This window comes from Mesoplodon bidens, assembly GCF_964165515.1.
Source record: "Mesoplodon bidens genome assembly, chromosome: 5".
NCBI classification, from domain to species: Eukaryota; Metazoa; Chordata; class Mammalia; order Artiodactyla; family Ziphiidae; genus Mesoplodon; species Mesoplodon bidens.
Window position 1 is genome coordinate 66766956 of NC_138161.1, and position 26550 is coordinate 66793505.

At 38.2% G+C, this 26550-nt stretch overlaps 1 protein-coding gene across 2 annotated transcripts in view; it reads right to left on the reverse strand.

Moving 5' to 3' along the window:
- The window catches only part of GSK3B (glycogen synthase kinase 3 beta), a 204847-nt gene that overhangs the window by 130042 nt on the left and 48255 nt on the right, over positions 1 to 26550 (reverse strand). For both annotated transcript variants that reach the window (XM_081236037.1, XM_081236038.1), the window contains exon 2: positions 2389 to 2582. In XM_081236037.1, coding sequence (XP_081092163.1) covers positions 2389 to 2582 — 194 coding nt within the window. The remainder of the gene's footprint in view (positions 1 to 2388; positions 2583 to 26550) is intronic.

Sequence of the window (26550 nt, forward strand, 5' to 3'; positions counted from 1 at the left end):
GCAGATTTTGGTATCCACTGGGGGTCCTGGAACCAGTCCACTGTGGATACCAAGGGATGATTGTACACTTACTGCTCATTTGTGCAAAAGAAACCCAGAAAAAATAAATCAGAACATAATGAGATTGGCTATCTAGAGGGAGTGAGTGGAAACAAGACAGAGGGAATGACATTTGTGTATCTCTGACTTTTAGAACTACATTAGTGTTTCACAGACTGAAAATATAAATTTTTTTAAAAAGTCAAAAAGAATGGGGATAAAGTTCTACAAAGGGATACATACAAAAACAGATGAACCAAACTGTATTTCAGTTGAATAACTTAACTATGATAAAGGGAAAAATTAAAATTTTTTTAAAAAGCAAGAAAAAGAAGAACTAACTGAAGTATCTTCTGAACAGAATATAGTGGTTTGATACAGCAATGATAAAATATAATAAAGCATTCTGGAGTCAGACTGCTTGGATTCAAATATCTGCCCATCTATCCACTTGCTAACTGTATGACCCTGGACAAGTTAATTTATAATCTCTTTGTGTGTAGCTTTCCTTATCTGAATAATAACAGTACCAATATCATAGTACTAATGGTAAAGCTCCTATAAAACTACTCATGTAAAAGCCTTAGATCACCTGGCATATTTTAAGGATTTGATAAGTATCTGCTATCAGCAACTATTAATTCAAAAACACATTAAGTGTGTGGATATCCTGGAGACACACATAATAAAAATGGAGTCCTTGTCATGAAAAAATTTGGAATTTCCTAGTTTATGAACAGTAAGTGTTCAAGGAATCTAGACTAGCAAGATCCAAAGGGCTGGCTGGAATCATCTGGGAAATTTCATAAAGGAAGAATCTGACATGGATCTTCATATATGCACAGGGTTTAGACAGCAGGAGAATGCGAGTGACAGAAGGGAAACTGAACAAAAGCAGAGAGGCCATAAAAACCAATATATCTCAAAGATAGTGATACATAAGGTTTGTAAAAGCTGAATATCTGGAGATGAGGCAAGACTATGGAAGCTCCCGAATGTACAATTAAAACTGGGCAGGCTTTATTTTCTAGGCTATGAGGAACCCATAGAAGATTTGTGTGTAGGAGAAACAACATGACCAAACTGAACTGTGGGATTATTCTAATGTTGGTATACAGAAAGACTGGAAGTGAGAAGATCAGAGACAAGAATCTTACTAGTCGTTAAGCCAAATAATGACAAAGGTCTGGCTAGAATAGCAGTGATGAGAAAAAGAAAGAAGGTATAGCTCGACAAGGCAGTGAGGGGGAAAAAAAAAATCAACCAAGTTTGGTAATCACTGGATATGAGGTATGAGAGAATGAAAGAGCCTGAATGGCAGGTAAATGAGAAAACCATTAGAAGGAAAAAGCCACAAGGAATGGGAACCAACAGAAAAGATTTCCTTTAAGATTGAAAGTTCAAGTCAGAGTTAGATAAGAAACCTTGCCAATATGAAATAACGGTACCTTCAGATATCAAGATCTAGTGGGCACTGGGCAACATGGGACTAGTGCTTGGGAGAGAGAGAATTGAAGACAAAAACTTTAGAATTTTTTTTAAAAATCTCTTTAGAAAGTTCAGGACATTCTGGAGCATACAGACACTAGGCTGTGTGCTATTTCAGAGCAGTGATCACCTCTTTTTTTTTAATCCCTCAATGTTTAGCACAGTTCCTAGTACATAGGAGACTCTCAGTAAAATGTTGCAGAGGTGGGAAGAGTAGGGAAGGGAACAGAGTTGCATGGCTTGTTAAAGGCAGAGCCTTGATTAGAGCGCAGGTCTCACTGATTCTCCACTATACCATAACATACAGATGAGTCTGACCATCTATGTACAGGACACCCTAAAGAGACGGTGTAAGAAATAAAAATAAGCTGAACTGTGGGGAGTACTGCTTTCTAGGGGCAGATGAAAGGGAGACATAAGAAGATAGCAAAGAAAGGTCAGTTATGGGGGAAAAAATGATAGTGTTGTATCACAGACTCAAAGGAAATTTTTCAAGACAGGAAGCATAGTCAACTGTATCAAATGATCATATGCTACAGGTAATGTTTCTCTGGTCTCTTACACCAATGACAACCAAGGCAGAGAAAGGTCACATTTTAAAATAGAAAGTAAGAAATTTTAATCTACATTTCACAGCATTTTAAATACATATGTCACTCACAGCAGTTCAAAAAAAATATTGCAATCTTCAGTAAATTTTATCTCTACATAATACACAATGCGAAATAAAGTCACTACAGTAGTTGAGCTGAATAAAAATTTGTTCAATAAATGAACTTTAAAGCAAAGAGAAACAATTGAAAAAATAATTATTTACATGTATTGACAGCAACAAAATACATGAAATACTGAAGGTCTTACCTTAAATCTCTTGTCCTGCAATACTTTCTTGATGGCAACCAGTTCTCCTGAATCACAAAGTTTGGCTTGATATACCACACCAAATGACCCGTTCCCAATCACTTTAGTGTCTGTATAGCTGACTTCTTGTGGCCTGTCTGGACCCTGCCCAGGAGTTGCCACCACTGTGGTCACCTTGCTGCCATCCTTGTCTCCTAAAAGAAATAAGGGATAGAAAAATGAGAACTGTAAAGAATTCAACAGAGAAAATTGCCAAAGTATACCAAGTAAACTATATTCTTTACTACAAATTATTTTTAAATGCTCATCTTAGTTTATCACATAGTATTACTTCAACTATTTGTTTCAATTATAAGTAAGTATTTTAACCACCATTTATTCAGTCATTCCATAGACCAGACACGATGCTTAGTTTATATATATGACTTCATTTAATAAAAACAACCCCATGAAGTAGACAGAATTGTTCCTATGTTAAACATAATGAGAAGAATGTTACATTTGTCCAGTCAAAAGGCGAATGATGGACCCACCAAAGAATCTTTATCTTTCCAACTCTAAAGGCCCTAATTCTTTCCTCAGGGCTTTCTTATTTTACTTGAAAATAAGATAAGTGCAATTGAAAAAGTCTAAGTATGCTGACTCTATTCAGACCACTCTCCCTTTAGGAAGGTAAGGCTTTGAGTTTTTGCTTCTCCGTGTCTTATTTCTTCTTCAGAAATAATGATGCCTTTCCAAGAAAGGTCTGATGGGTAAAAGAAATAGGGGAATGTTAAATTTGGGGTAAGAGATGCAAAACTTAAAAGAAAAACCCATTCTGAACCGAGCCTCATTCATAACTAGGTCTCCAGCTCTGGGGTCTCTGCCCACTCATGACCGTCTCCTTACCTCTTCTGCCTTCCCTCCTCATCAGTAACAATCCAAAGACTCTCTTCAATTCAAGCTCAAGAGCCACCTCCTTCTTGACTAAGCACAGTTCATATCTCGGAATTCTTAAACTATTCTAAACCATTCTATACTACCTAGCACTTAATTTTACGAAGCTTTAAATTGTTCTTTTAGTGATTTCAGAATACACAAAGATTCTAGGGACTACAATCTTTGTGAAGTAGCAATTATGACTTCATGCTTCTTCTCTCTTTCCTGACAAATCTAAAACCAATTCTCAGTACAGTGTAAGTCCTTAGGCTCACTGACTAAACTTCAATTCTTTTTCTTCTCTTACTCTTCCATTATAGCAATTTTATTTTTAAGATGCTCACTGAAGAAATATAGAAGAAAAATAATGTGATATTTAACCCTAGATACCAAACCAAACAACAACAAAAACCCCTGCTCACTATCTTAGTAAAAATTAAAAGGTTTACTCTGTTCTCTTTCAAGCAGTTAGAGAAACTGCTGAGAACTCTTACAGACTACACTCTCCCACTAGTAGGAAATCCTGGGTATACAAGGAACAATGGCTCTTTCTGCCTAAGCATCCTGGAATTTTTATTCAGAAATCACCAAGTTCTTCAGACTGCTCCATCAGAGATCTGAAATAGCAGAGCTGTAAAGAATGGCAAGGTAACACCGGGAGTGACTTGGTATGAGCATTAGTAATGCATGGGACAGTCAGCAGCTAGTGTGCCAAGGAAAAGCATGTCACCATTTGGCACTGCAATTTGCTGACTCAGCAATAAAATAACAGCTGTATAAAATTTCACTGTACAAAAGAACTTTCTGATTGTTTCATCTACTCTAATACTTAAATGGAGGGCCATGTTTACTATGCAAATAAGGAAAGTAAGAGAGATTAACTTGTCCAATATCATAAAGCTTTAAGTAACAGAACTCTTCACTCACGTCAGGCTGCCTCTGCCATATTTTACAACCTTCCTACTACAGCTGAAAGACCAACTTCATATACCATTACCCACACCGCCCCCCCAAGAAGCAGATGTTTCTGAAAATATAATGTAAAAAAGGTCAGCTCCAGAATAATAGTAAGAGAATACATGAATAATCTTTTGCAGTTTTCAGTCCTCAATTATTCATTTATTAATAGCTAAAGAGCTTTTTCCAAAGATACTTCGGCAACATTAGAGTTTGAAAGTTATCCCAAAGCAAAAGCATATGGAAAACAAAAATGTAAAACAATTGATTCTGTGATGTTCAAACAATTTAACTTTTGCTACTAGAAATTGCATAACTTTGGATCTTAACAACAGAGCAGCATTTTAAACACTGCTACCAAGAAACCAAAATCCTCATGAAAACCTAGAATTCATAACAGACATGCCTCATTAAAAAAAAACAAAAAGTCACCACTTTGCCCAATATTGAATTTCCCAGAATGCATGGTATCATGAGTTTCACACCAACTACAATAAAATTGGTCCCTAAAAAATGCCACTGTCTCTCAGGAGCAACAACAGCAAAGCAGTGGGAACAGCTCAGTTTCAGGCACTCTCTTCTGGCCAGAGAACTCCCCGGATCCTCTATTATAATTAAAGTTCACTCAGGTGGTATGAATTTCCTATTCTGATTAGAACATAGAATTAAATCCCCTATTCTTTAGCACAGTGGATAAATCTTAAATATATAAACCACAAAAGACTCCTCATAAAGCAATGGAAAGGTGGTATGCAACAGAACAACCACTTTCAATTGAAGGCTGTTAAATACAGAATACAATTTTACAAAGCCCCTTAGATGTATCCCAAAATGATATGTGCAGCCTTGTTCTCAGTCTCTCAAACACAGCAACACCTTGTGGTTACATTTTTTTGTCTTCTGAAGTCACTCCTCAGAACAATCAATCCATCCAAAACCCAAAAGGCCACTTCGGGCATATGTAAATATTTAGGAGGTATCTGACACTGACATTCTAATTTTAGTATTTCTTAATGATTCAGAGCTGAGAAAAAGCAACTGTGACCCTTTTTAACTAGGAGGCTTTTAGAGATGTTAATAACTCATACTACTAAATAAACTGAACAAAGTCAGCAACGACTACCTATATTAAATCTTGCTTTACCTCTGGAAGAATGTCTCCCGTGTAGAAATAACAGAAAATTAAAAGTCTACAAAGCCCAGAGAAACCAGCACACCCGGTATGATACAAGGAAGATACAAGGTATTTTTATGAAGCTTTTTAACCTAACAATAGGATTAGTAAGGAAACTAGCTCTGACTACTGTTTCTCATGAAGAGATATAACAGATAGCTATGTTTATGGATATTCAACAACAATATACCAAACAGTCTACTGAAAAATATTATTATATAAATTACTTAAAAGAACCAAAAAACCTTATTTTCAGGCATGATTAAGATAGTCTGAAGGGGAAACACTGACAGTTGTCAAATTTTCAGGGTTTTAAATTAAACTTCAAACAACTCTTTATCCTAAGTATATGGCTAAGGAACTTCTATTAAAGCAAGATGTCCTCCCCCAAATAAACAAAACAGCTTAGAAACATGAAAACAACATAAAAATTAATAAGCAAAAGAAATAAAAAACAAGGAATTGAGGTCCACAGAAAATCAGAATTAGACAAATTCTAAAATAAGCTTATTATTGTCAAGAAATAGGGCCTCTCTCGGGCTTCGGTCAGAGCGCAGGGAGAGGACTGGGGCTGGCGGCGAGAACTCAGCCGGAAGGGGGCTAATGAGCCACAGCTAGCTGGCAGGGAGTCCGGGAAAACTCTGGAGCTGCCGAAGAGGCAAGAGACTTTTTCTTCCCTCTTGGTTTCCTGGTGCGCGAGGAGAGGGGATTAAGAGCGCTGCTTAAAGGGGCTCCACAGACGGGCGCGAGTCACGACTGAAAGCGCGGAGCCCAGTGACGGGCCTGGGACGCTGGGGCTGCTGCTGCCGCCGCCAAGAAGCCTGTGTGCGAGCGCAGGTCACTGTCCACACCGCCCTTTCGGGAGCCTGTGCAGCCCGCCACTGCCGGGGTCCCGGGATCCAGGGGCAGCTTCCCTGGGAGAACGCACGGCGCGCCTCGGGCTGGTGAAACGTCACGCCGGCCTCTGGCTCGCGCCCGCACTCCGTGCCCCTCCCTCCCGCCCGGCCTGAGTTAGCCAGAGTCCCCGAAGAGGCTGCTCCTTTAACCCTGTCCTGTCTGAGCGAAGAACAGACGCCCTCCGGCGACCTACACGCAGAGGCGGGGCCAAATCCAAAGCTGAGACCCAGGAGCTGTGAGAACAAAGAAGAGAAAGGGAAACCTCTCCCAGCAGCCTCAGAAGCAGCGGATTAAAGCTCCACAATCAACTTGATGTACCCTGCATCTGTGGAATACATGAATGGACAACAAATCATCCCAAATTGAGGAGCCAGGAGTCAGTGCTGTGCCTCTGAGGTGGGAGAGCCAACTTCAGGACACTGGTCCACAAGAGACCTCCCAGCTCCACATAATATCAAACGGCGAAAATCTCCCAGAGATCTCCATCTCAACACCAGCACCCAGCTTCACTCAACGACCAGCAAGCTACACTGCTGGACACCCTATGCCAAACAACTAGCAAGACAGGAACACAATGCCACCCATTAGCAGAGAGGCTGCCTAAAATCATAAAAAGGCCACAGATAACCCAAAACACACCAACAGACATGGACCTGCCCACCAGAAAGACAAGATCCAGCCTCATCCACCAGAACACAGGCACTAGTCCCCTCCACCAGGAAGCCTACACAACCCACTAAACCAACCTTAGCCACTGGGGACAGACACCAAAAACAACAGGAACTACGAACCTGCAGCCTGCAAAAAGGAGACCCCAAACACAGTAACATAAGCAAAATGAGAAGACAGAAAAACACACAGCAGGAGAAGGAGCAAGATAAAAACCCACCAGACCTAACAAATGAAGAGGTAATAGGCAGTCTACCTGAAAAAGAATTCAGAATAATGATGGTAAAGATGATCCAAGATTCTATTTCCCAGATCCAAAATCTTGGAAATAGAATAGACAAAATGCAAGAAACAGTTAACAAGGACCTAGAAGAACTAAAGATGAATCAAGCATCGATTAAAAACACAATAAATGAAATAAAAAATACTCTAGATGGGATCAATAGCAGAATAACTGAGGCAGAAGAACGGATAAGTGAGGTGGAAGACAAAATAGTGGAAATAACTGCTGCACAGCAAAATAAAGAAAAAAGAATGAAAAGAACAGAGGACAGTCTCAGAGACCTCTGGGACAACATTAAACGCACCAACATTCGAATTATAGGGGTTCCAGAAGAAGAAGAGAAAAAGAAAGGGACTGAGAAAATATTTGAAGAGATTATAGTTGAAAACTTCCCTAATATGGGAAAGGAAATAGTTAATCTAAGTCCAGGAGGCACAGAGAGTCCCATACAGAATAAATCCAAGGAGAAATACGCCAAGACACATATTAATCAAACTGTCAAAAATTAAACACAAAGAAATCATATTAAAAGCAGCAAGGCAAAAACAACACATAACACACAAAGGAATCCCCATCAGGATAACAGCTGATCTCTCAGCAGAAACTCTACAAGCCAGAAGGGAGTGGCAGGACATAATCAAAGTGATGAAGGAGAGAAACCTGCAACCAAGATTACTCTACCCAGCAAGGATCTCATTCAGATTTGATGGAGAAATTAAAACGTTTACAGACAAGCAAAAGCTGAGAGAGTTCAGCACCACCAAACCAGCTTTACAACAAATGCTAAAGGAACTTCTCTAGGCAAGAAACACAACAGAAGGAAAAGACCTACAATAACGAACCCAAAACAATTAAGAAAATGGGAATAGGAACATACATATCGATCATTACCTTAAATGTAAATGGACTAAATGCTCCCACCAAAAGACACAGATTGGCTGAATGGATACAAAAACAAGACCCATATATATGCTGTCTACAAGAGACCCACTTCAGACCTAGAGACACATACAGACTGAAAGTAAGGGGATGGAAAAAGATATTCCATGCAAATGGAAACCAAAAGAAAGCTGGAGTAGCAAATCTCATATCAGACAAAATAGACTTTAAAATAAAGACTACTAGAAGAGACAAAGAAGGACACTACATAATGATCAAGGGATCGATCCAAGAAGAAGATACAATAATTTTAAATATTTATGCACCCAACATAGGAGCACCTCAATACATAAGGCAAATACTAACAGCCATAAAAGGGGAAATCGACAGTAACACAATCATAGTAGGGGACTTTAACACCCCACTTTCACCAATGGACAGATCATCCAAAATGAAAATAAATAAGGAAACACAAACTTTAAAAGATACATTAAACAAGATGGACTTAATTGATATTTATAGGACATTCCATCCAAAAACAACAGAATACACATTTTTCTCAAGTGCTCATGGAACATTCTCCAGGATAGATCATATCTTGGGTCACAAATCAAGCCTTGGTAAATTTAAGAAAATTGAAATTGTATCAAGTATCTTTTCCGACCACAATGCTATGAGACTAGATACCAATTACAGGAAAAGAGCTGTAAAAAATACAAACACATGGAGGCTAAACAATACACTACTTAATAACAAAGTGATCACTGAAGAAATCAAAGGGGAAATTAAAAAATACCTAGAAACAAATGACAATGGAGACACAATGACCCAAAACCTATGGGATGCAGCAAAAGCAGTTCTAAGAGGGAAGTTTATAGCAATACAATCCTATTTTAAGAAACAGGAAACATCTCGAATAAACAACCTAACCTTGCACCTAAAGCAATTAGAGAAAGAAGAACAAAAACATCCCAAAGTTAGCAGAAGGAAAGAAATCATAAAAATCAGATCAGAAATAAATGAAAAAGAAATGAAGGAAACGATAGCAAAGATCAATAAAACTAAAAGCTGGTTCCTTGAGAAGATAAACAAAATTGATAAACCATTAGCCAGACTCATCAAGAAAAAAAGGGAGAAGACTCAAATCAATAGAATTAGAAATGAAAAAGGAGAAGTAACAACTGACACTGCAGAAATACAAAAGATCATGAGAGATTACTACAAGCAACTCTATGCCAATAAAATGGACATCCTGGAAGAAATGGACAAATTCTTAGAAATGCACAACCTGCCAAGACTGAATCAGGAAGAAATAGAAAATATGAATAGACCAATCACAAGCACTGAAATTGAAACTGTGATAAAAAATCTTCCAACAAACAAAAGCCAAGGACCAGATGGCTTCACAGGCGAATTCTATCAAGCATTTAGAGAAGAGCTAACACCTATCCTTCTCAAACTCTTCCAAAATATAGCAGAGGGAGGAACACTCCCAAACTCATTCTACGAGGCCACCATCACCTTGATACCAAAACCAGACAAGGATGTCACAAAGAAAGAAAACTACAGGCCAATATCACTGATGAACATAGATGCAAAAATCCTCAACAAAATACGAGCAAACAGAATCCAACAGCACATTAAAAGGATCATACACCATGATCAAGTGGGGTTTATTCCAGAAATGCAAGGATTCTTCAATATACGCAAATCAATCAACGTGATACACCATATTAACAAGTTGAAGGAGAAAAACCATATGATCATCTCAATAGATGCAGAGAAAGCTTTCGACAAAATTGAACAGCCATTTATGATAAAAACCCTGCAGAAAGTAGGCATAGAAGGAACTTTCCTCAACATAATAAAGGCCATATATGACAAACCCACAGCCAGCATCGTCCTCAATGGTGAAAAACTGAAACCATTTCCACTAAGATCAGTAACAAGGCAAGGTTGTCCACTCTCACCACTCTTATTCAACATAGTTTTGGAAGTTTTAGCCACAGCAATCAGAGAAGAAAAGGAAATAAAAGGAATCCAAATCGGAAAAGAAGAAGTAAAGCTGTCACTGTGTGCAGATGACATGATACTATACATAGAGAATCCTAAAGATGCTACCAGAAAACTTCTAGAGCTACTCAATGAATTTGGTAAAGTTGCAGGATACAAAATTAATGCACAGAAATCTCTGGCATTCCTATATACTAATGATGAAAAATCTGAAAGTGAAATCAAGAAAACACTCCCATTTACTGTTGCAACAAAAAGAATAAAATATCTAGGAATAAACCTACCTAAGGAGACAAAAGATCTGTATATAGAAAATTATAAGACACTGATGAAAGAAACTAAAGATGATAGAAATAGATGGAGAGATATACCATGTTCTTGGATTGGAAGATTCAACATTGTGAAAATGACAGTACTACCCAAAGCAATCTACAGATTCAATGCAATCCCTATCAAACTACCACTGGCACTTTTCACAGAACTAGAGCAAAAAATTTCACAATTTGTATGGAAACACAAAAGACCCCGAATAGCCAAAGCAATCTTGAGAACGAAAAATGGAGCTGGAGGAATCAGGCTCCCTGACTTCAGACTATACTACAAAGCTACAGTAATCAAGACAGTGTGGTACTGGCACAAAAACAGAAAGATAGATCAATGGAACAGGATAGAAAGCCCAGAGATAAACCCACGGACATATGGTCACCTTATCTTTGATAAAGGAGGCAGGAATGTACAGTGGAGAAAGGACAGTCTCTTCAATAAGTGGTGCTGGGAAAACTGGATAGGGACATGTAAAAGTATGAGATTAGATCACTCCCTAACACCATACACAAAAATAAGCTCAAAATGGATTAAAGACCTCAATGTAAGGCCAGACACTATCTAACTCTTAGAGGAAAACATAAGCAGAACACTCTATGACATAAATCACAGCAAGATCCTTTTTGACCCACCTCCTAGAGAAATGGAAATAAAGACAAAAATAAACACATGGGACCTAATGAAACTTAAAAGCTTTTGCACAGCAAAGGAAACCATAAACAAGACCAAAAGACAACCCTCAGAATGGGAGAAAATATTTGTAAATGAAGCAACTGACAAAGGATTAATCTCCAAAATTTATAAGCAGCTCATGCAGCTCAATAACAAAAAAACAAACAACCCAATCCAAAAATGGGCAGAAGACCTAAATAGACATTTCTCCACAGAAGATATACAGACTGCCAACAAACACATGAAAGGATGCTCAACATCTTTGCTTATTAGAGAAATGCAAATCAAAACTACAATGAGATATCATCTCACACCAGTCAGAATGGCCATCATCAAAAAATCTAGAAACAGGGCCTCCCTGGTGGCGCAGTGGTTGAGAGTCCGCCTGCCGATGCAGGGGATACAGGTTCGTGCCCCGGTCTGGGAGGATCCCATATGCCGCGGAGCGGCTGGGCCCATGAGCCATGGCCGCTGGGCCTGCGCGTCCGGAGCCTGTGCTCCGCAACGGGAGAAGCCACAACAGTGAGAGCCCCGCATACCGCAAAAAGAAAAAAAAAAAAAAAAATCTAGAAACAATAAATGCTGGAGAGGGTGTGGAAAAAAAGGAGCACTCTTGCACTGCTGGTGGGAATGTGAATTGGTACAGCCACTATGGAGAACGGTATGGAGGTTCCTTAAAAAACTACAAATAGAACTACCATATGACCCAGCAATCCCACTACTGGGCATATACCCTGAGAAAACCATAATTCAAAAAGAGACATGTACCAAAATGTTCATAGCAGCCCTATTTACAATAGCCCGGAGATGGAAACAACCTAAGTGTCCATCATCAGATGAATGGGTAAAGAAGATGTGGCACATATATACAATGGAATATTACTCAGCCATAAAAAGAAATGAAATTGAGCTATTTGTAATGAGGTGGATGGACCTAGAGTCTGTCATACAGAGTGAAGTAAGTCAGAAAGAGAAAGACAAATACTATATGCTGACACATATATATGGAATTTAAGAAAAAAAATGTCATGAAGAACATAGGGGTAAGACAGGAATAAAGACACAGACCTACTAGAGAATGGACTTGAGGATATGGGGAGGGGGAAGGGTAAGCTGTGACAAAGTGAAAGAGTGGCATGGACATATATACACTACCAAACGTAAGGTAGATAGCTAGTGGGAAGCAGCCGCATAGCACAGGGAGATCAGCTTGGTGCTTTGTGACCACCTGGAGGGGTGGGAGAGGGAGGGTCGGAGGGAGACGCAAAAGGGAGGGGATATGGGAACATATGTATATGTATATCTGATTAAATTTGTTATAAAGTAAAAAATAAAAAAAATTAAAAATTAATAAATAATTAAAAAATAAAAATAAAATAAATAGGGCCTCTACTCTATGATGTGGAAGCTCTAGCGAGAGTGCAACTGCTCTCATAACTTGGAGCAAAACTATGAAGAAAGAAAGAGAATGCAAACTAAGCAGCTGAATCAGTCAAACCAACTCTAATGTCAACAGCATGATAAAAAATTTGAGGACAATTTCTATGTAAACTTGTGATAAATATCTTTCTAGCAGGGCCTTTCCCCTTAGACATGATTCATCTCCACATGATTCTATCTAAAGAACTGGAAACAAAAAACAAAAAATTACTAAATGTCCTTTGGGGATAGGAAGAGTAAACAAAGAGAGGCAGGGAAAACAAAATGGACAGATGGGGCTTCCCTGGTGGCGCAGTGGTTGAGAGTCCGCCTGCCGATGCAGGGGACACGGGTTCGTGTCCCGGTCCGGGAAGATCCCACATGCCCCGGAGCGGCTGGGCCCATGAGCCATGGCCGCTGAGCCTGTGCGTCCGGAGCCTGTGCTCCGCAACGGGAGAGTCCCCGGCAGTGAGAGGCCCGCGTACCACAAAAAAAAAAAAAAAAAAAAGGACAGATGTTATACATGAGCTGGCTTTTGGAGATGTTTTCCTGTATATCGCTTCTAGAAATGAAAGGAAAACATAGGGTGATAGAGGATAAAGATGAGACAGAAAAGACTCCCAAGTCCTTAACAACGCAACAATACCACATTTTCAATCACAGGCAGATACCATGCCAATGGGATTAACAAGCATCAATTCTGAAGAACCATAAAATTAATCTTAAGAAAAAAAAATCAGTTAAGTTTTTGTCCTTAGAGAGAGGCATAATGGTGTTAATATGGGCTCTGAAGTCAGACCAAAGTTTGAATCACATATTCTACCACTTAGTATCTATAAAATGTAAATAGCTGCTACTTCATAGGTTGTTGTAATGATTAAATAACACAGGTTAAGCAGTTTTGTTTTGTTTTTTAAGTACATGCCATATAGTGAGTGCTCAATAAATTATAGTTTCTCTGAAAAATTGATAGTGGGAATTGAAAAAAAAATTCTTCTGCTATGCTCTTTTACCACCAGGTACATGCCCTACTACAGTGCTGATCACAGTGTTCTATAATTATTAAGAGTCCGAGCCCCCCACTTGACTATGAGCTCTTAAGAAAGCCAGACATTACCTAAATCATTTAGATTTATTTCCCTAGTACTTATTAGCAGAGGGTTCAGCACAATGCAGGTGTCTCCGCAAATGTCTGCTCTTGAATTTTTATAAAAATCACTCAAGCAGAATTATTAGGATTTGGGAACTGACTACTTCCTGCTAAACAGTTAGCAGTGTTTTTACTTCTTACACTTGCCAATTGATCAGATACAAATCCCTAGGGATACAGTATATAGAAGCCTTTCAAATAGCAAACAGAATGGAAGGTTTACTGAAAACATGGCAACAGCAAGCAGCCAAAACAAGTAACACAATTTGCCACATGTGTATCTATTTACAGGTAGGAGAATTACTCTGCTCATAACCCTTTTCCAAATAATTTTGGTTTCTTCAGTGCATCAATATGCAGCAATGGATAAGAACTGGACAGGGGTCATCTTTGAGGTCTGAAGCTCAGTTTACATCAATACATATATAAGTATATTCCTTGAGAACTATTTTACAGTTTGCAAGCACCACTCACAGTGGACGTAAGAGTCACCTGGGAGAATTTACTAAATGAAGATCCTAGAATTTCCCCACTAGAAAGACTCAGTAAATCTGCAGTAGGGCTCAGGAAACTGTTTTTTTAATAAGCCCCCCGCCCCAATGATTCTTAATGCAGTTCTAGCTACCATTCTTTTTTTTTTTTTTTTGGCTGAGTTGGGTCTTTGTTGCTGAGCGCGGCTTTCTCTAGTTGCGGCGAGTGGGGGCTACTCTTCGGCATGGTGCGCAGGCTACTCATTGCGGTGGCTTCTCTTGTTTCACAGCACGGGCTCTAGGCGTGCGGGCTTCAGTAGTTGTGGCTCGCGGGCTCTAGAGCGCAGGCTCAGTAATTGTGGCGCACGGGCTTAGTTGCTCCGCGGCATGTGGGATCTTCCCGGACCAGGGCTCGAACATGTGTCCCCTGCATCGGCAGGAGGATTCTTAACCACTGCGCCACCAGGGAAGCCCCTAGCTACCATATTGTGAGAAAGAACCATAATACCATTTAATTCGTACAACTCTGTGATGTACTCAGATAATCATTTAACAAATGGGAGAAACTAGGATGTTTGAAAGGTTCATTGGTAATTTGCCCAAAGTAACCCCTTCAATAAAGTGTACCCACAGGATTCAGACCTATCCATTTACTCTAAAACCTGTACCCTACTACACTACTTTGCTTAAGACTATGCCATGAAAATAACACACAGGGATCAAGGTCCTAAAATCAACTTTCTATTTTTTTCAGCAAAACTGAAAATTTTAAATATTTTACAGAAGATTCTGATGCAAAATCTTACTCCAAGTTATCTATACTCCTTTAACTAATTGTAACTTACTCAATTTTTAAATCTTCTCTTAAAACCCAAATTTTACTTTAAACCAAAAACCAGAATGAACCATGCTAATTTTCAACAGCCTGAATTTAAATATTATTTTACTCATGAACCATGAACTGGAATCAAGCACATTTTTTCCTTTTTTCTAACTCAAGTGAACTGGAATAAAATCAAACCAAACCCAAAATTAATAAACATTTTACTTGGTCTTAAGCCTTCACTTGAAACAGTATCAAGATGTATCAATATTTTAGAAACAGGTTTATTTCCCATGGAAGTCTAAAAGGCTTGTAGCAGTGTCTAAAGAGCTCTGGCTTTTAGGAATTAACATTAGAATCTTTAAGTCTTAAACATGCTTATCTGCTTGATTTACAAAAACTGCCCAATTTTGGGCAGGGAGAAAGTAGACAAATACATTAAAATCTTTCTTAATGAGGACGTTTACCATATTACCAAAGAAACAGTATACCATACATGGGTGGGAAGAGTAAATGGTAAACACTTAGACTAAAGAAACAAATAATTACTTTAAAAAACACAGTGACTCACTGATCAGTGATCACACTTCTGGCAACTTCAATATTGAACAGCCGTGAATCCAGAAGAAAGCCAAAAAATAGCTCTCACAAAGATGATATATTTTATTCTAGTCTTTAGTGAGCATAATATTAAAATCAGCACTCTATAATTTCTTTTAATGGATCACATCTGTTCTTGGCCTGACACACATCCCCTCGATGCTCAATATTACCTTCTGACAACCCAAAACCCTGACTCAGTCTTGCTTTCTCCTGAACTACGCACCAAAGTTATCTCCACCCCTAAATCCAAACTGCTTTTCCAATAGCACAGCATACAAATTTACAAGCGTCTTTATATGCATTTTAAAGAAGTTATTAACCTAAAATTTTATGCTATATTTCAAACAGCAGTAAAGGAAAGAGGGGAAGGACAGGATCTGTTTTCTCCCAGAAGACTTAGTTACTCTAGGTTGGTCCCATGTGCTTTATCAATTACAATTTAACAACTAAGATCCAATCCATGAGGGCAACAAACAAGTTTATCACACATTTATTGCTGTAACCCATTTTATGCCTATGCACGTAGCAGGCTGTAAAATATTTGCTCATTTATAAGTGAACAGCTTCCTACAGGATTCCACTAAACTTTGAAATCTGCTAAAATTCTTTAAGTCACTAAAACAAGTACCTCTAATTCCTCCTCTAAAATGATACAAGACTGTAATCTCTCAAAAGGACTGGGTCACTCAGTAGACTGAGAAGAAAATGCAAAGACAAATTCAGTGATTTGACAATTTTCCCTGGGACCAACCCTGATCACCACACATCATCTTCACCAATAACATATTTGTGGAGCACTTGATAGTTTATGAACATGTTTAGACCCATAACCTCACTTTATCCAGGCAACAGTCCTATAAGGGAGGTAGAACCAATAATGAACTGTAGAACTGAAGCTCAAAAGATAAGCAAAATTGCCCAGGTCGTCCAATTCCCAAGTTTAATACACTTTCCAATGCCTATAAAAATGGAAGCAAACCAAGCCATTTAATTCTATTCCAAAATAAATCCATAAAAATAACTCAGCCCACAGTACCACACAGTTTAAGCATCCTCACACATTTTTTAAATTTTTATTTATTTAGTTATTTATTTGTGGCTTCGTTTGGGTCTTCATTGCTGCACGCGGGCTTTCTCCAGTTGCAGCGAGCGGGGGCTACTCTTCGTTGCGGTGCATGGGCTTCTCATTGGGGTGGCTTCTCTTGTTGCCGAGCACGGGCTCTAGGCGCACAGGCTTCAGTAGTTGCAGCATGTGCGCTCTAGAGCACAGGCTCAGTAGTTGTGGCACACAGGCTTAGTTGCTCCGCGACATGTGGGATCTTCCCGGACCAGGGCTCGAAGTCGTGTCCCCTGCACTGGCTGGCGGATTCTTAACCACTGCGCCACCAGGGAAGTCCCCTCACACATTTTAATATAAACTGCAAAAATACTTTCAATAAAAAATTGCTTCATTTTGCCTGAGACATAAGGCTACCTGATACATAAGGCTATCTAAAATGAGTAAAATGAGAGTCAGAATCCCTCTGAAGAAAACCAAATCAGTGACCTGATAGCAAACATTTAAGTACTTGAACAGATTCGTCACAATACAAAATAATAATCCACTGGCTAACGACAGCTGCTACTTTTGCAGGAACAGAAGAAACATTTCCTGCCTTTTTTTTTGGTGGGGGCACATCTGCGGGGGCGGGGGGTTTGTGTGGTTTATCCTAAATAAGAAACCTACTGGGGACAGAAAAAGCAGGGAAGCATGATTTTTCTAATCAAGAAACAAAAAACAAATATGAAGACTAAGTCTCTCTACATTACACAGTTTTAGAAATCTGTTGATCTGGCTGAATTACAATATATCCCTTTTTTTTAAGTTTTAAAAATATTCATTTATTAATTCATTTAAAAATAACAGAAATAACAAAAATAAACCCATTACATGTTAACATAATTAACATATAATATTTCACTTTTCATAAATGTAAAGATAACAGCATATTTGCTTAATAATGATAATAATTGAATTTATTTTTAAAAATACCCCCAAATCTATATAATATTTGGGTGGTGGATGCTGTCCCACATCATGAAAAACCAACTCTGAAATATGTGCAAATATAAATACCAAATTAGCACACTGTTCCTCATTCCCAGTTCTAAACAGTTTCCAAAGATACCCAGCACCAGTTACTGACCAACACAGGGATGTCTAACTCAACACACTTTCTTATTATCACCTTCTCTCTCCCAGAACAGGAATCATTCACATTGTTATACTGTCCCCCCACTCCCTTAAACTTGCATTATTCTTATGTCAATTAAATCCACCTCAGACAACAGACATCCTAGGTTACTTCACCTTCTGTTTTTTGTTTGTTTGTTTGTTTTCAAGTTGTAGTTACCAAAAGAAACTTTCTCTCCCTTTCTTTTCCCTATCAATTCATTCCACTCAAGAACTAAAAAAGCAACCTTACCCACAGCTGGTAAGCAAAAGGATAGCACTTCTGCTCTTACACCAGTATCAAGAGAAAGTAAAGCCATGAGTTAAAAGGCCAATCCCATCAATCTATTAAGCTCCTGAAAGTACCCAGAAAGATGTCAGTTTCCCATAGTCTCTATCTACTTCTCATCTCCCTCAGATTAAATCCCTTTATCAATCTAGTAGTACCAGCATTTGGAAGAATTTTTCAAAACTAATTTTTAGGGGGGTTTTAGTTTTACTAAATAATATTATAATATGATATTATTATATTATCAGTAATAATATAATATAGAGAATATTATTATTCTCTATTATTTTTCACTATAGTATGTAGATATCTGAGCTAATTATGGCTTAGTTAGGCTTTTGTAGGATAGCCTGGGAACCTAAGTATTTTTATTTTACATATTTACAAAACTTTCAATGAAAAATTATGTTCTGAGTTCCAAAACAACTGATGAACTTTTAAACCACAATCTGTTTACAGGCTAAGACTATTCTGTATAATCTGGGAGGAAAATAAACATAAAATGTTACAGTTTAACTTGTTAAACTATTAAAGTGGAAATGAGATAGGGTACCTCCTAAGAACTTTACAAGAATCTCTTTAACTATGAAAAATAAAATAACCAGGTAATAAGAGTTCTGTCAATTCCATTTCTATAAGGAACACCACACACTTTCAAATAGTGGTTAATTAATTTTTAGTTTACATTTATAACTACATTAGTAATGTCACTATGCTTATAGTTAATAAGAAATATGCCTAAGAGAAAAATATATTAAATAGCATTGTCCCAACTGATTCTAATCCTTTGGAATCAAATCCATATTGGTTTTCATATTTACCCCTTTCTTCCTTCCTCCAAAAGCTGACAACATCCCCCAGTACTCTCCCCACAAAAATGGACTTTAGAGAACAGAGCAATGCCATTTAAATAGGACAAGTCCTAGGCCCATCTCTCCATGGAGGAAGAGTAATGACAGATCAACTGGGTCAATTCACAAAGCAGAGTCCACTCTGCATTTCTCCTCACAAATCTCTGCTACAAGAAAAGCTAACTGGGCTCTGTTAAATAAAGAGCATTGGAGTGACACAGTCTTACACTCACAGTGGGACTATAAGAGTTGGCTTCAATTGCCACTGCCTAAGAAGTATGGCTGATCCTCTTACTAGTGGGTCACAGAAGAGCATGCTGGGACACCCCCATGCCAGGGTAGAGTAATTCTCACACTGCTGACTCATAACTTATAATGTAAGAAGCCTAAGAGGACTTAAAAAGAACTCTCGTCTTTGGGAAACACCTACTTTGCTAACCTTGCCTTTTCAGATGGTCTCTGTCATCTCCTACTGTTACCTACATGACCCAATGATAAACCAGGACAGGACCAGCCATAAGCCTATTAACAGTGACTGCTGGCTAAGTTCCTTTTTTATACCATACCCCCACAACCTACAGAAGCACTGGAACACATACTCTTAAGTCAGTGGGAAGGTGAGTACCATTTAAAATGAGAACAAGAGAGACAGAAATGCAATCCTATACTTCAAGTACTTGTATTTTAATAAATCATCTGTGTGTGGCTTTATAAAATATTAATTCTCATATGTGTTTGTGTTACATACAACCTTTCTGGTTTGTAAGTGTTCTCTCATATTAATGGCACACAGTAGGCTAACTGTAGAAAGTTTCAAAAATCTTGAGAACAGAAAAAGATGCAGTTGAATTTTTGGTTCAAATACATTGTTATTGATTAATTCTTCACATGCTTAATAAGCATTATCGGGGCTTCCCTGGTGGCACAGTGGTTAAGAATCCACTTGCCAATGCAGGAGACATGGGTTCGAGCCCTGGTCCAGGAAGATCCCACATGCCACGGAGCAACTGAGCCCGTGCGCCACAACTACTGAGCCTGCACTCCAGAGCCCACATGCCACATCTACTGAAGCCCAAGTGCCTAGAGCCCATGCTCCACAACAAGAGAGGCCACCGCAATGAGAAGCCCATGCACCACAACGAAGAGTAGCCCCCACTCACCGTAACTAGAGAGAAGCCTGTGCGCAGCAACGAAGACCCAACGCAGCCAAAAATAAATATAAATAAATTTATTTTTTTTAAATGAGCATTCTCTATGTACTAAGTAGGTATTGTGCTAAGAACTGGGGTCCCAAAAATAGAATAAGATAAATAAGAACCCTTCCTTCATGGAGTTTTCTGTTCAAAGAGAAGTTATTTATTTATTAATGAAACCTGGATTCAATATTTATTCAAAATCTGGGTTCAGTATTTCCTGTAACATAATAGAGCCAGATACCTTACTAATTATTTTCACATAATACCTTACTTAATCTTAATAATCCTGTGAAGTTCATGAAATTACTTCCACTTCACAGATAAGGAAACTGAGACTCCAGGAAGTTAAGAGACTCATTGGAAATCACTAACTATTAAGAGGGGCCACATTAAAACAGCTATTCTAACTCCAAGTGATGACTCTGTTACTAATATATCAATCTGCTTCTAAGAAAAGGCCAAACAGGAAAAGGTACCACTGGCTGCCCAGATTATGAAATTAACTTTAACAAGAAACGAAGTTCCAAAAATCTTTTTAAAAACATTCTGGTGCAAATATATACAAATAACAGGACCAAGACTGCAATGAAGACATTTCTGAGTTGATTCCCTCCAAGACTCCATCCAATGGGCTCCAATACAGCCCTCCATTCTGTGTACATTCATGCTTCACAGATGAAATACACTGTAATAAAAGTTAATTATAAAGTAAGTATCTGTAGCACCATCATACTTTCTCACCAGTTTCCATTATAAAAATATGAAACTACGAACCCACAAAAGAGCTTAACGGTAGAGACAGAGTTTAAGGCTTCAGAGATCTGATTTGGTAAACAGTCTCGTGCAACTTATGATCTTGTAGATCAACAAGGTCAACAGAAAGCCATGTGAACTATTACTCTTAAAATGTTACTTTAAATCTCATCAAGGAGAAATATACTATTTCCCCCTATTTTTGAGACCCCCATACACACAACCCATAGTCACATACCTTTGTCCCAGGCCCCTGCATTATCCAAAAAGGAGCAAATATAACATTAAGGGAGAAAAGAACAAATGTACCAAACAATCCAGGTACTATAACAAATAGAGAAGAAATAGTGGACTTCAGAGACCAATAACAGCAGTTGAACCTTGACAAATTCATTAATATATCCATCAAAGCAAGTGAAGCAACGTGCTCCTGCAATAAACTGTGTCCCAAGTAGACAACAGAACCCATAATTTACAAATATCCTTGGAAACCTGAAATGTCTGATTCCAAATTTTAAAAAGTGAGAATATTTTAGTTGGGCTATTCCACTTCTTGGGTAGGATAAATATTCTACATAATCTAGTCAACAACATAAATGGACTCCAGAAATTAACCTGGCACTGACATCTTAAGCTTTCCTTTAGTGACAGATTTTCTCCAGTCATATTTCTGGGAGAGTGTAATAGACAATGCTTGTGTCCAACACATGTACATAAAGCCTAATTTACCACTAATTTTCTAATTTTTCAGCTTACGTTTTCAACTATGAGTAGTGTTGTTACATTGAGAGTTAATACACACACTTAATTAATACCCTCCCTCTCTTCTCTACAAACCTCCCCCCTCCCACTGGGTTGAGCACCTGAATGTATTCATCCAAGTAGTTATTTCTTCCTAGACAGTGGAAAATCAACAATAAACAACAAACTCCTTGCTTTCATGGACCTAGAGCTTAGTGAGAAAAGCAAAGATTATTTATACAAATAATTTTCCAGTTATATAACAACTGAGGTAAGAGTATGTAAAAGAGAACTACAGGATGCAAGGAAGCCCATAATGGAGGATCTAGAACCTAATTAGGGTTGGGTCGCGTAGAGAGAGTGATATATTTTGGTTGAAATTTGAAGAAGTGTGAAGCGGGGAGGGACAACAGGATGGGAAAAGATAATAAAGGCATGTTAAAAGAAAGACATTGAAGGAGTTCAGGAAAATAGGGGAATAAAAGAAGGGTAGTCAGTCACAAAGACAATATATTGCATGATTCTGTTTATATGAGATGCCCAGAATAAGCAAATCTACAGAGACAGAAGGTAAATTAGTGGTTGCCTAGGGTTGGGGAGGGGCGTGGGGCAGAAGATAGGGAGTGATTGCTAACGGGTTAGAGATTTCTTTGGGAGATGAGGGAAATGTTCTAATATTAGATTGTGGTGATGATTGCACAACCCTGTAAACAAACTAAAGATAAATGAATTGTACAATTTAAATGAGTGAACTTTACAGTATGAAAATACATATTCTCTAAAAGTGGGGGCACCCAAAGCCCAAGGCAGCGTGGTTAGAGCAAAGTGAGCAAAAAAGAATGAAGGCAGGGGATTGGAGAAGAGGCCAGGAGCTGTATTACCATACAGGTTTGTAAACCATTTCAGTATCACTAGATTGAATTAAATGACTTCTTATCTGATACCTCAGTATATATTCACTGCAACTCAGAAATGGTTATTTGAAGAATAGATCCACTATCTCCCCAACTTTGGCTTTACAGAAAAAACAGGTAATTTAACTACTTTAGCTATCAGATACTTTAAATGAAACTGATGTCACTGAAAAATGAATGGTTTCTAATTAAGCAGATTATTTATAAAATTAGACATTTTGGCAGGCTACCTCTAGAAAAACAATGACCATCCATGAAAATAATACACTACGGCATGGTTCCTAACACTGCTCATACTTCTAAAAGCAATTCTGAAGGAAAATGGTGAAAAGACAACATACTGAGAACTCTCTATGATACTCCTCAATATGGTAAAAAGTAGAACATGAAAATGCCATAGGCGGCTATGGAGTTGGGAGTCGCAAGGTAGGGGAGGGAGGGTCCAGGAAAAGTCCACAGCTAATGTTTTTTACCCCTGAAAGCCCCTTACACACCACAGGTGAACCTCAGCAAAGGCTGAAAGGCCAATGTCTTCAAGGTTATTATACTAAATTGAGGGAAAAAACAGAAGCCCACAAAAGTGGAATGTACCCATGGCTTAGTGGTGGAAAAAATGCTCAGAAAGGATTACACTGGCTAACAGACTTCTTTACCTACTATACCCCTCAGGCTACAGAAGAGTGGTTGAAAAACAATGGCCACATTAGTAGAAGACAAAGATATCCAAACTAAGGTGAAAAAGAAAGAATTCCCTGATAGACATTGTATCAAAACAAAAGATCTGGAAAGAGCTGCCCAATTTAACCATAAGAAAGTTGAAAAAAACGGACAGAAGCACACTACAGGAAAACCATGCAAAAGCCAAATCAAACACTTATCTGGAAGAACAGGAAAAAAATTCCTCCCAATAGTGAGAACTTAAAAAGAACGTAATTAAAACAAGAGTCCAAAGATAAGGTCATAAAACAACAGAAACATTAAAAAGAAAAATTATTTTGGTCCTTGTATTAGTTTCCTGTGGCTACAGTAACAAATTACCAAAAACTGGGTTTCTTAAGAGAACAGAAATTATTCTCTCACGGTCCTGGAGACCAGAAGTCTGAAATCAAGCTGTCAGCATGGCTGCACTTCCTCCATAGGCTGTAGGAGAGAATCCATTCCTTGCATCTTCTAGCTTCTGGTAGCTGCCCACGTTACTTGCATTGTGGCCTTGTGGACACATGATTCCAAATCTCTGTCTCCGTGGTCACATAGCCTCCTTCTCTGTGTGTCTGCTCTCTTCTGTGTATCTCATAAGGACATCTGTCAGTTGGACTTAGATCCTATCAGGATAATCTAGGATGATCTCATTTCAAGATCCTTAATTTAGGGATTCCCTGGTGGCGCAGTGGTTGAGAGTCCCCTTACAATGCAGGGGACATGGGTTCGTGTCCCGGTCCAGGAGCGGCTAGGCCCGTGAGCCATGGCCGCTGAGCCTGCGCGTCCGGAGCCTGTGCTCCGCAACGGGAGAGGCCGCAACAGTGAGAGGCCCGTGTACCAAAAAAAAAAAAAAAAAAGATCCTTAATTTACCTGCAATCTGCAAAAACCCTTTTTCCAAATAAGGTAACATTCACAGGTTGCTAAAGTTTGACATGGATATCTTTTGGGGGCTCATTTTTCAGCCTACCACAGTTCTCAATTTGTTCCTTAGCTTAGCAAAACAACCATAGATCTAATAAACTAGAAACAGCAAAGAACAGAAGAGACTTGGTGAAAAATTAATGCAAGGGGGAAAGGAAATCATAGTAATGCAGAGGGAATCAATGAAGAGATTAAAGTAATTCTTGAGAAGATAATAAATGTGGAGAACAAAAATGATAATTATTGTTCCAAGAATGGATTCCAACACATGAGTAGAAAAAGTATTCAAAGATACAAATTTCCTTGAACTTGAGCAAACTACATCTGCAGGACAAAAAGTTACGGTGTATACCAAAAAGAACTGACTCAGAATGGTTGAAATATCCTGGTTAAACTAAAGGATAAAAAAGATTCTATCAGGCATCCAAACAGAAAAAAAATTAGTCACCTACAAGGGGTGGGGGGGCAGGGGATGTTTGCGGAAAAGCCAACAGACTAGCTCTGAAAAAACAGGCCAGCTTTTTTGTACCACTGTTTGGTTTATGACTTTGGCAAAGTCAAGGAAGCTCCTTTCTAAACCTCACTTTCCCTATCTGTAAACTGAAAGGAGTGAATAAGTATGAGCTTTTAGGTCCTTTTCGGGTCTTAAAATATATGATTTCATGGCAGCCAGATGAAGAGGATAAATTTCAAACACTAGGTTTTAGAACCTAATTCTCACCTTCCAATTTTTATTCAGTTACAGGCTGGGAAATAAAGAAGTTACTATTTCAGTCACTCCTCCTACCCCCAAATATAGCTATCATTTATACCCAGCAAATTAGCAAGTATTAAAAAATAAAAAGTAAACACTCGAGGTTAACAAGGATACAATAAAACTAGGCATCCTCAAACACAATTAGCTCTTACTGAGTTCTAGAGGTTTTATCAATTTACACTTTCACTCCCAGTGTTTGAGAATTAATATCTTAAAACTGTTAAAAAGTCTTAAAATTGTTCCCAAATATCAAGCAAGAATGTTAGAAAAGAAAGTTCACTTAATGAAGGAGTATTTGTTAGGGGCAATGAGAAGGTATCTGCTGGAGTAAGAGCACTGAAAGATAAGGTGTGAGAGAGAAGTGAAGGTTTATATATAATATAATCTCCAGTAGAAGTCTCAACATTTGAGACAGAGACCCTGTAGAATTTGTTATTGCAATGGGGTCTCCAAATCCATAAACAAACCAACCATTGTTGGAATTGCACAATAAATAATGTCATACCCACAAATATATACACATATGTACATAGATTCTTAAATATGAAATCCTGTATTAAGTATATTTTTCCTTAAAAGAATCAACAATGACAAACAACAACAAAACCCTACCCTTTGACTCAGTATTTCCCTTTCTAGGAATATGGTGGGGAAAAAAGTAATCAGAGGGACTTCCCTGGTGGCGCAGTGATTAAAAATCTACCTGCCAATGCAGGGGACATGGGTTCGATCCGGGAAGATCCCACATGCCGTGCAACTAAGCCTGTGCGCCACAACTACTGAGCCCGTGCGCCTAGAGCCCGTGCTCCGCAATGAGAAGCCACCGCAGTGAGAAGCCCGTGTACCACATGGAAGAGTAGCCCCCGCTCGCCGCAACTAGAGAAAGCCTGTGCACAGCAACGAAGACCCAATGCAGCCAAAAATAAATAAATAAATAAAGAACATAAACATTAAAAAAAGTAATCAAACTGAGAGAGAATGATTGCTTTATGTAGACATTCATATTCATTGAAGCAATATATATATATATCAATAAATTGAAACCAATCTAGATACTCCAAAATAAGAGAATAACTAGGTAAATATGATAATGCTCCAGTGAACAGATTAAACAACCATTAAAATTGACTTTCAAAGAATACTTAAGTTTACAAGGAAATATTCATGATTACATGAAAAAGCAGGTTACAAACTGCTATATACTGTGTGATCCCAATGTTGAAAAAAAATATTACAAACACATCAAAAAGTAAACAGGAGCTTTTCTCTGGATAGTGAGAATACAGACAAAATTTCTTTTTTGTACCTCTTTGTAATTTCCAAATTCTCTATAATTGAGCATGTAAATTTTTTAAAGACGAATTTGCTTAAAGTTCTAAAAAGATACTCTTTTCATAGAAGTATTACTGTTATAATCTAACATTTCATCATTGGGTTCTAAAATATCCAGGTACGCTTAAGGAACTGTCTAAAGTAAAAAAAGAGCAAATGCCTACTTTCTGAATGTCTTATCCTTAGTTCTAAAATAGAGTATAATCAGTATTATGAAGAAATGGATTGAGTGCCTCATAGCCAAT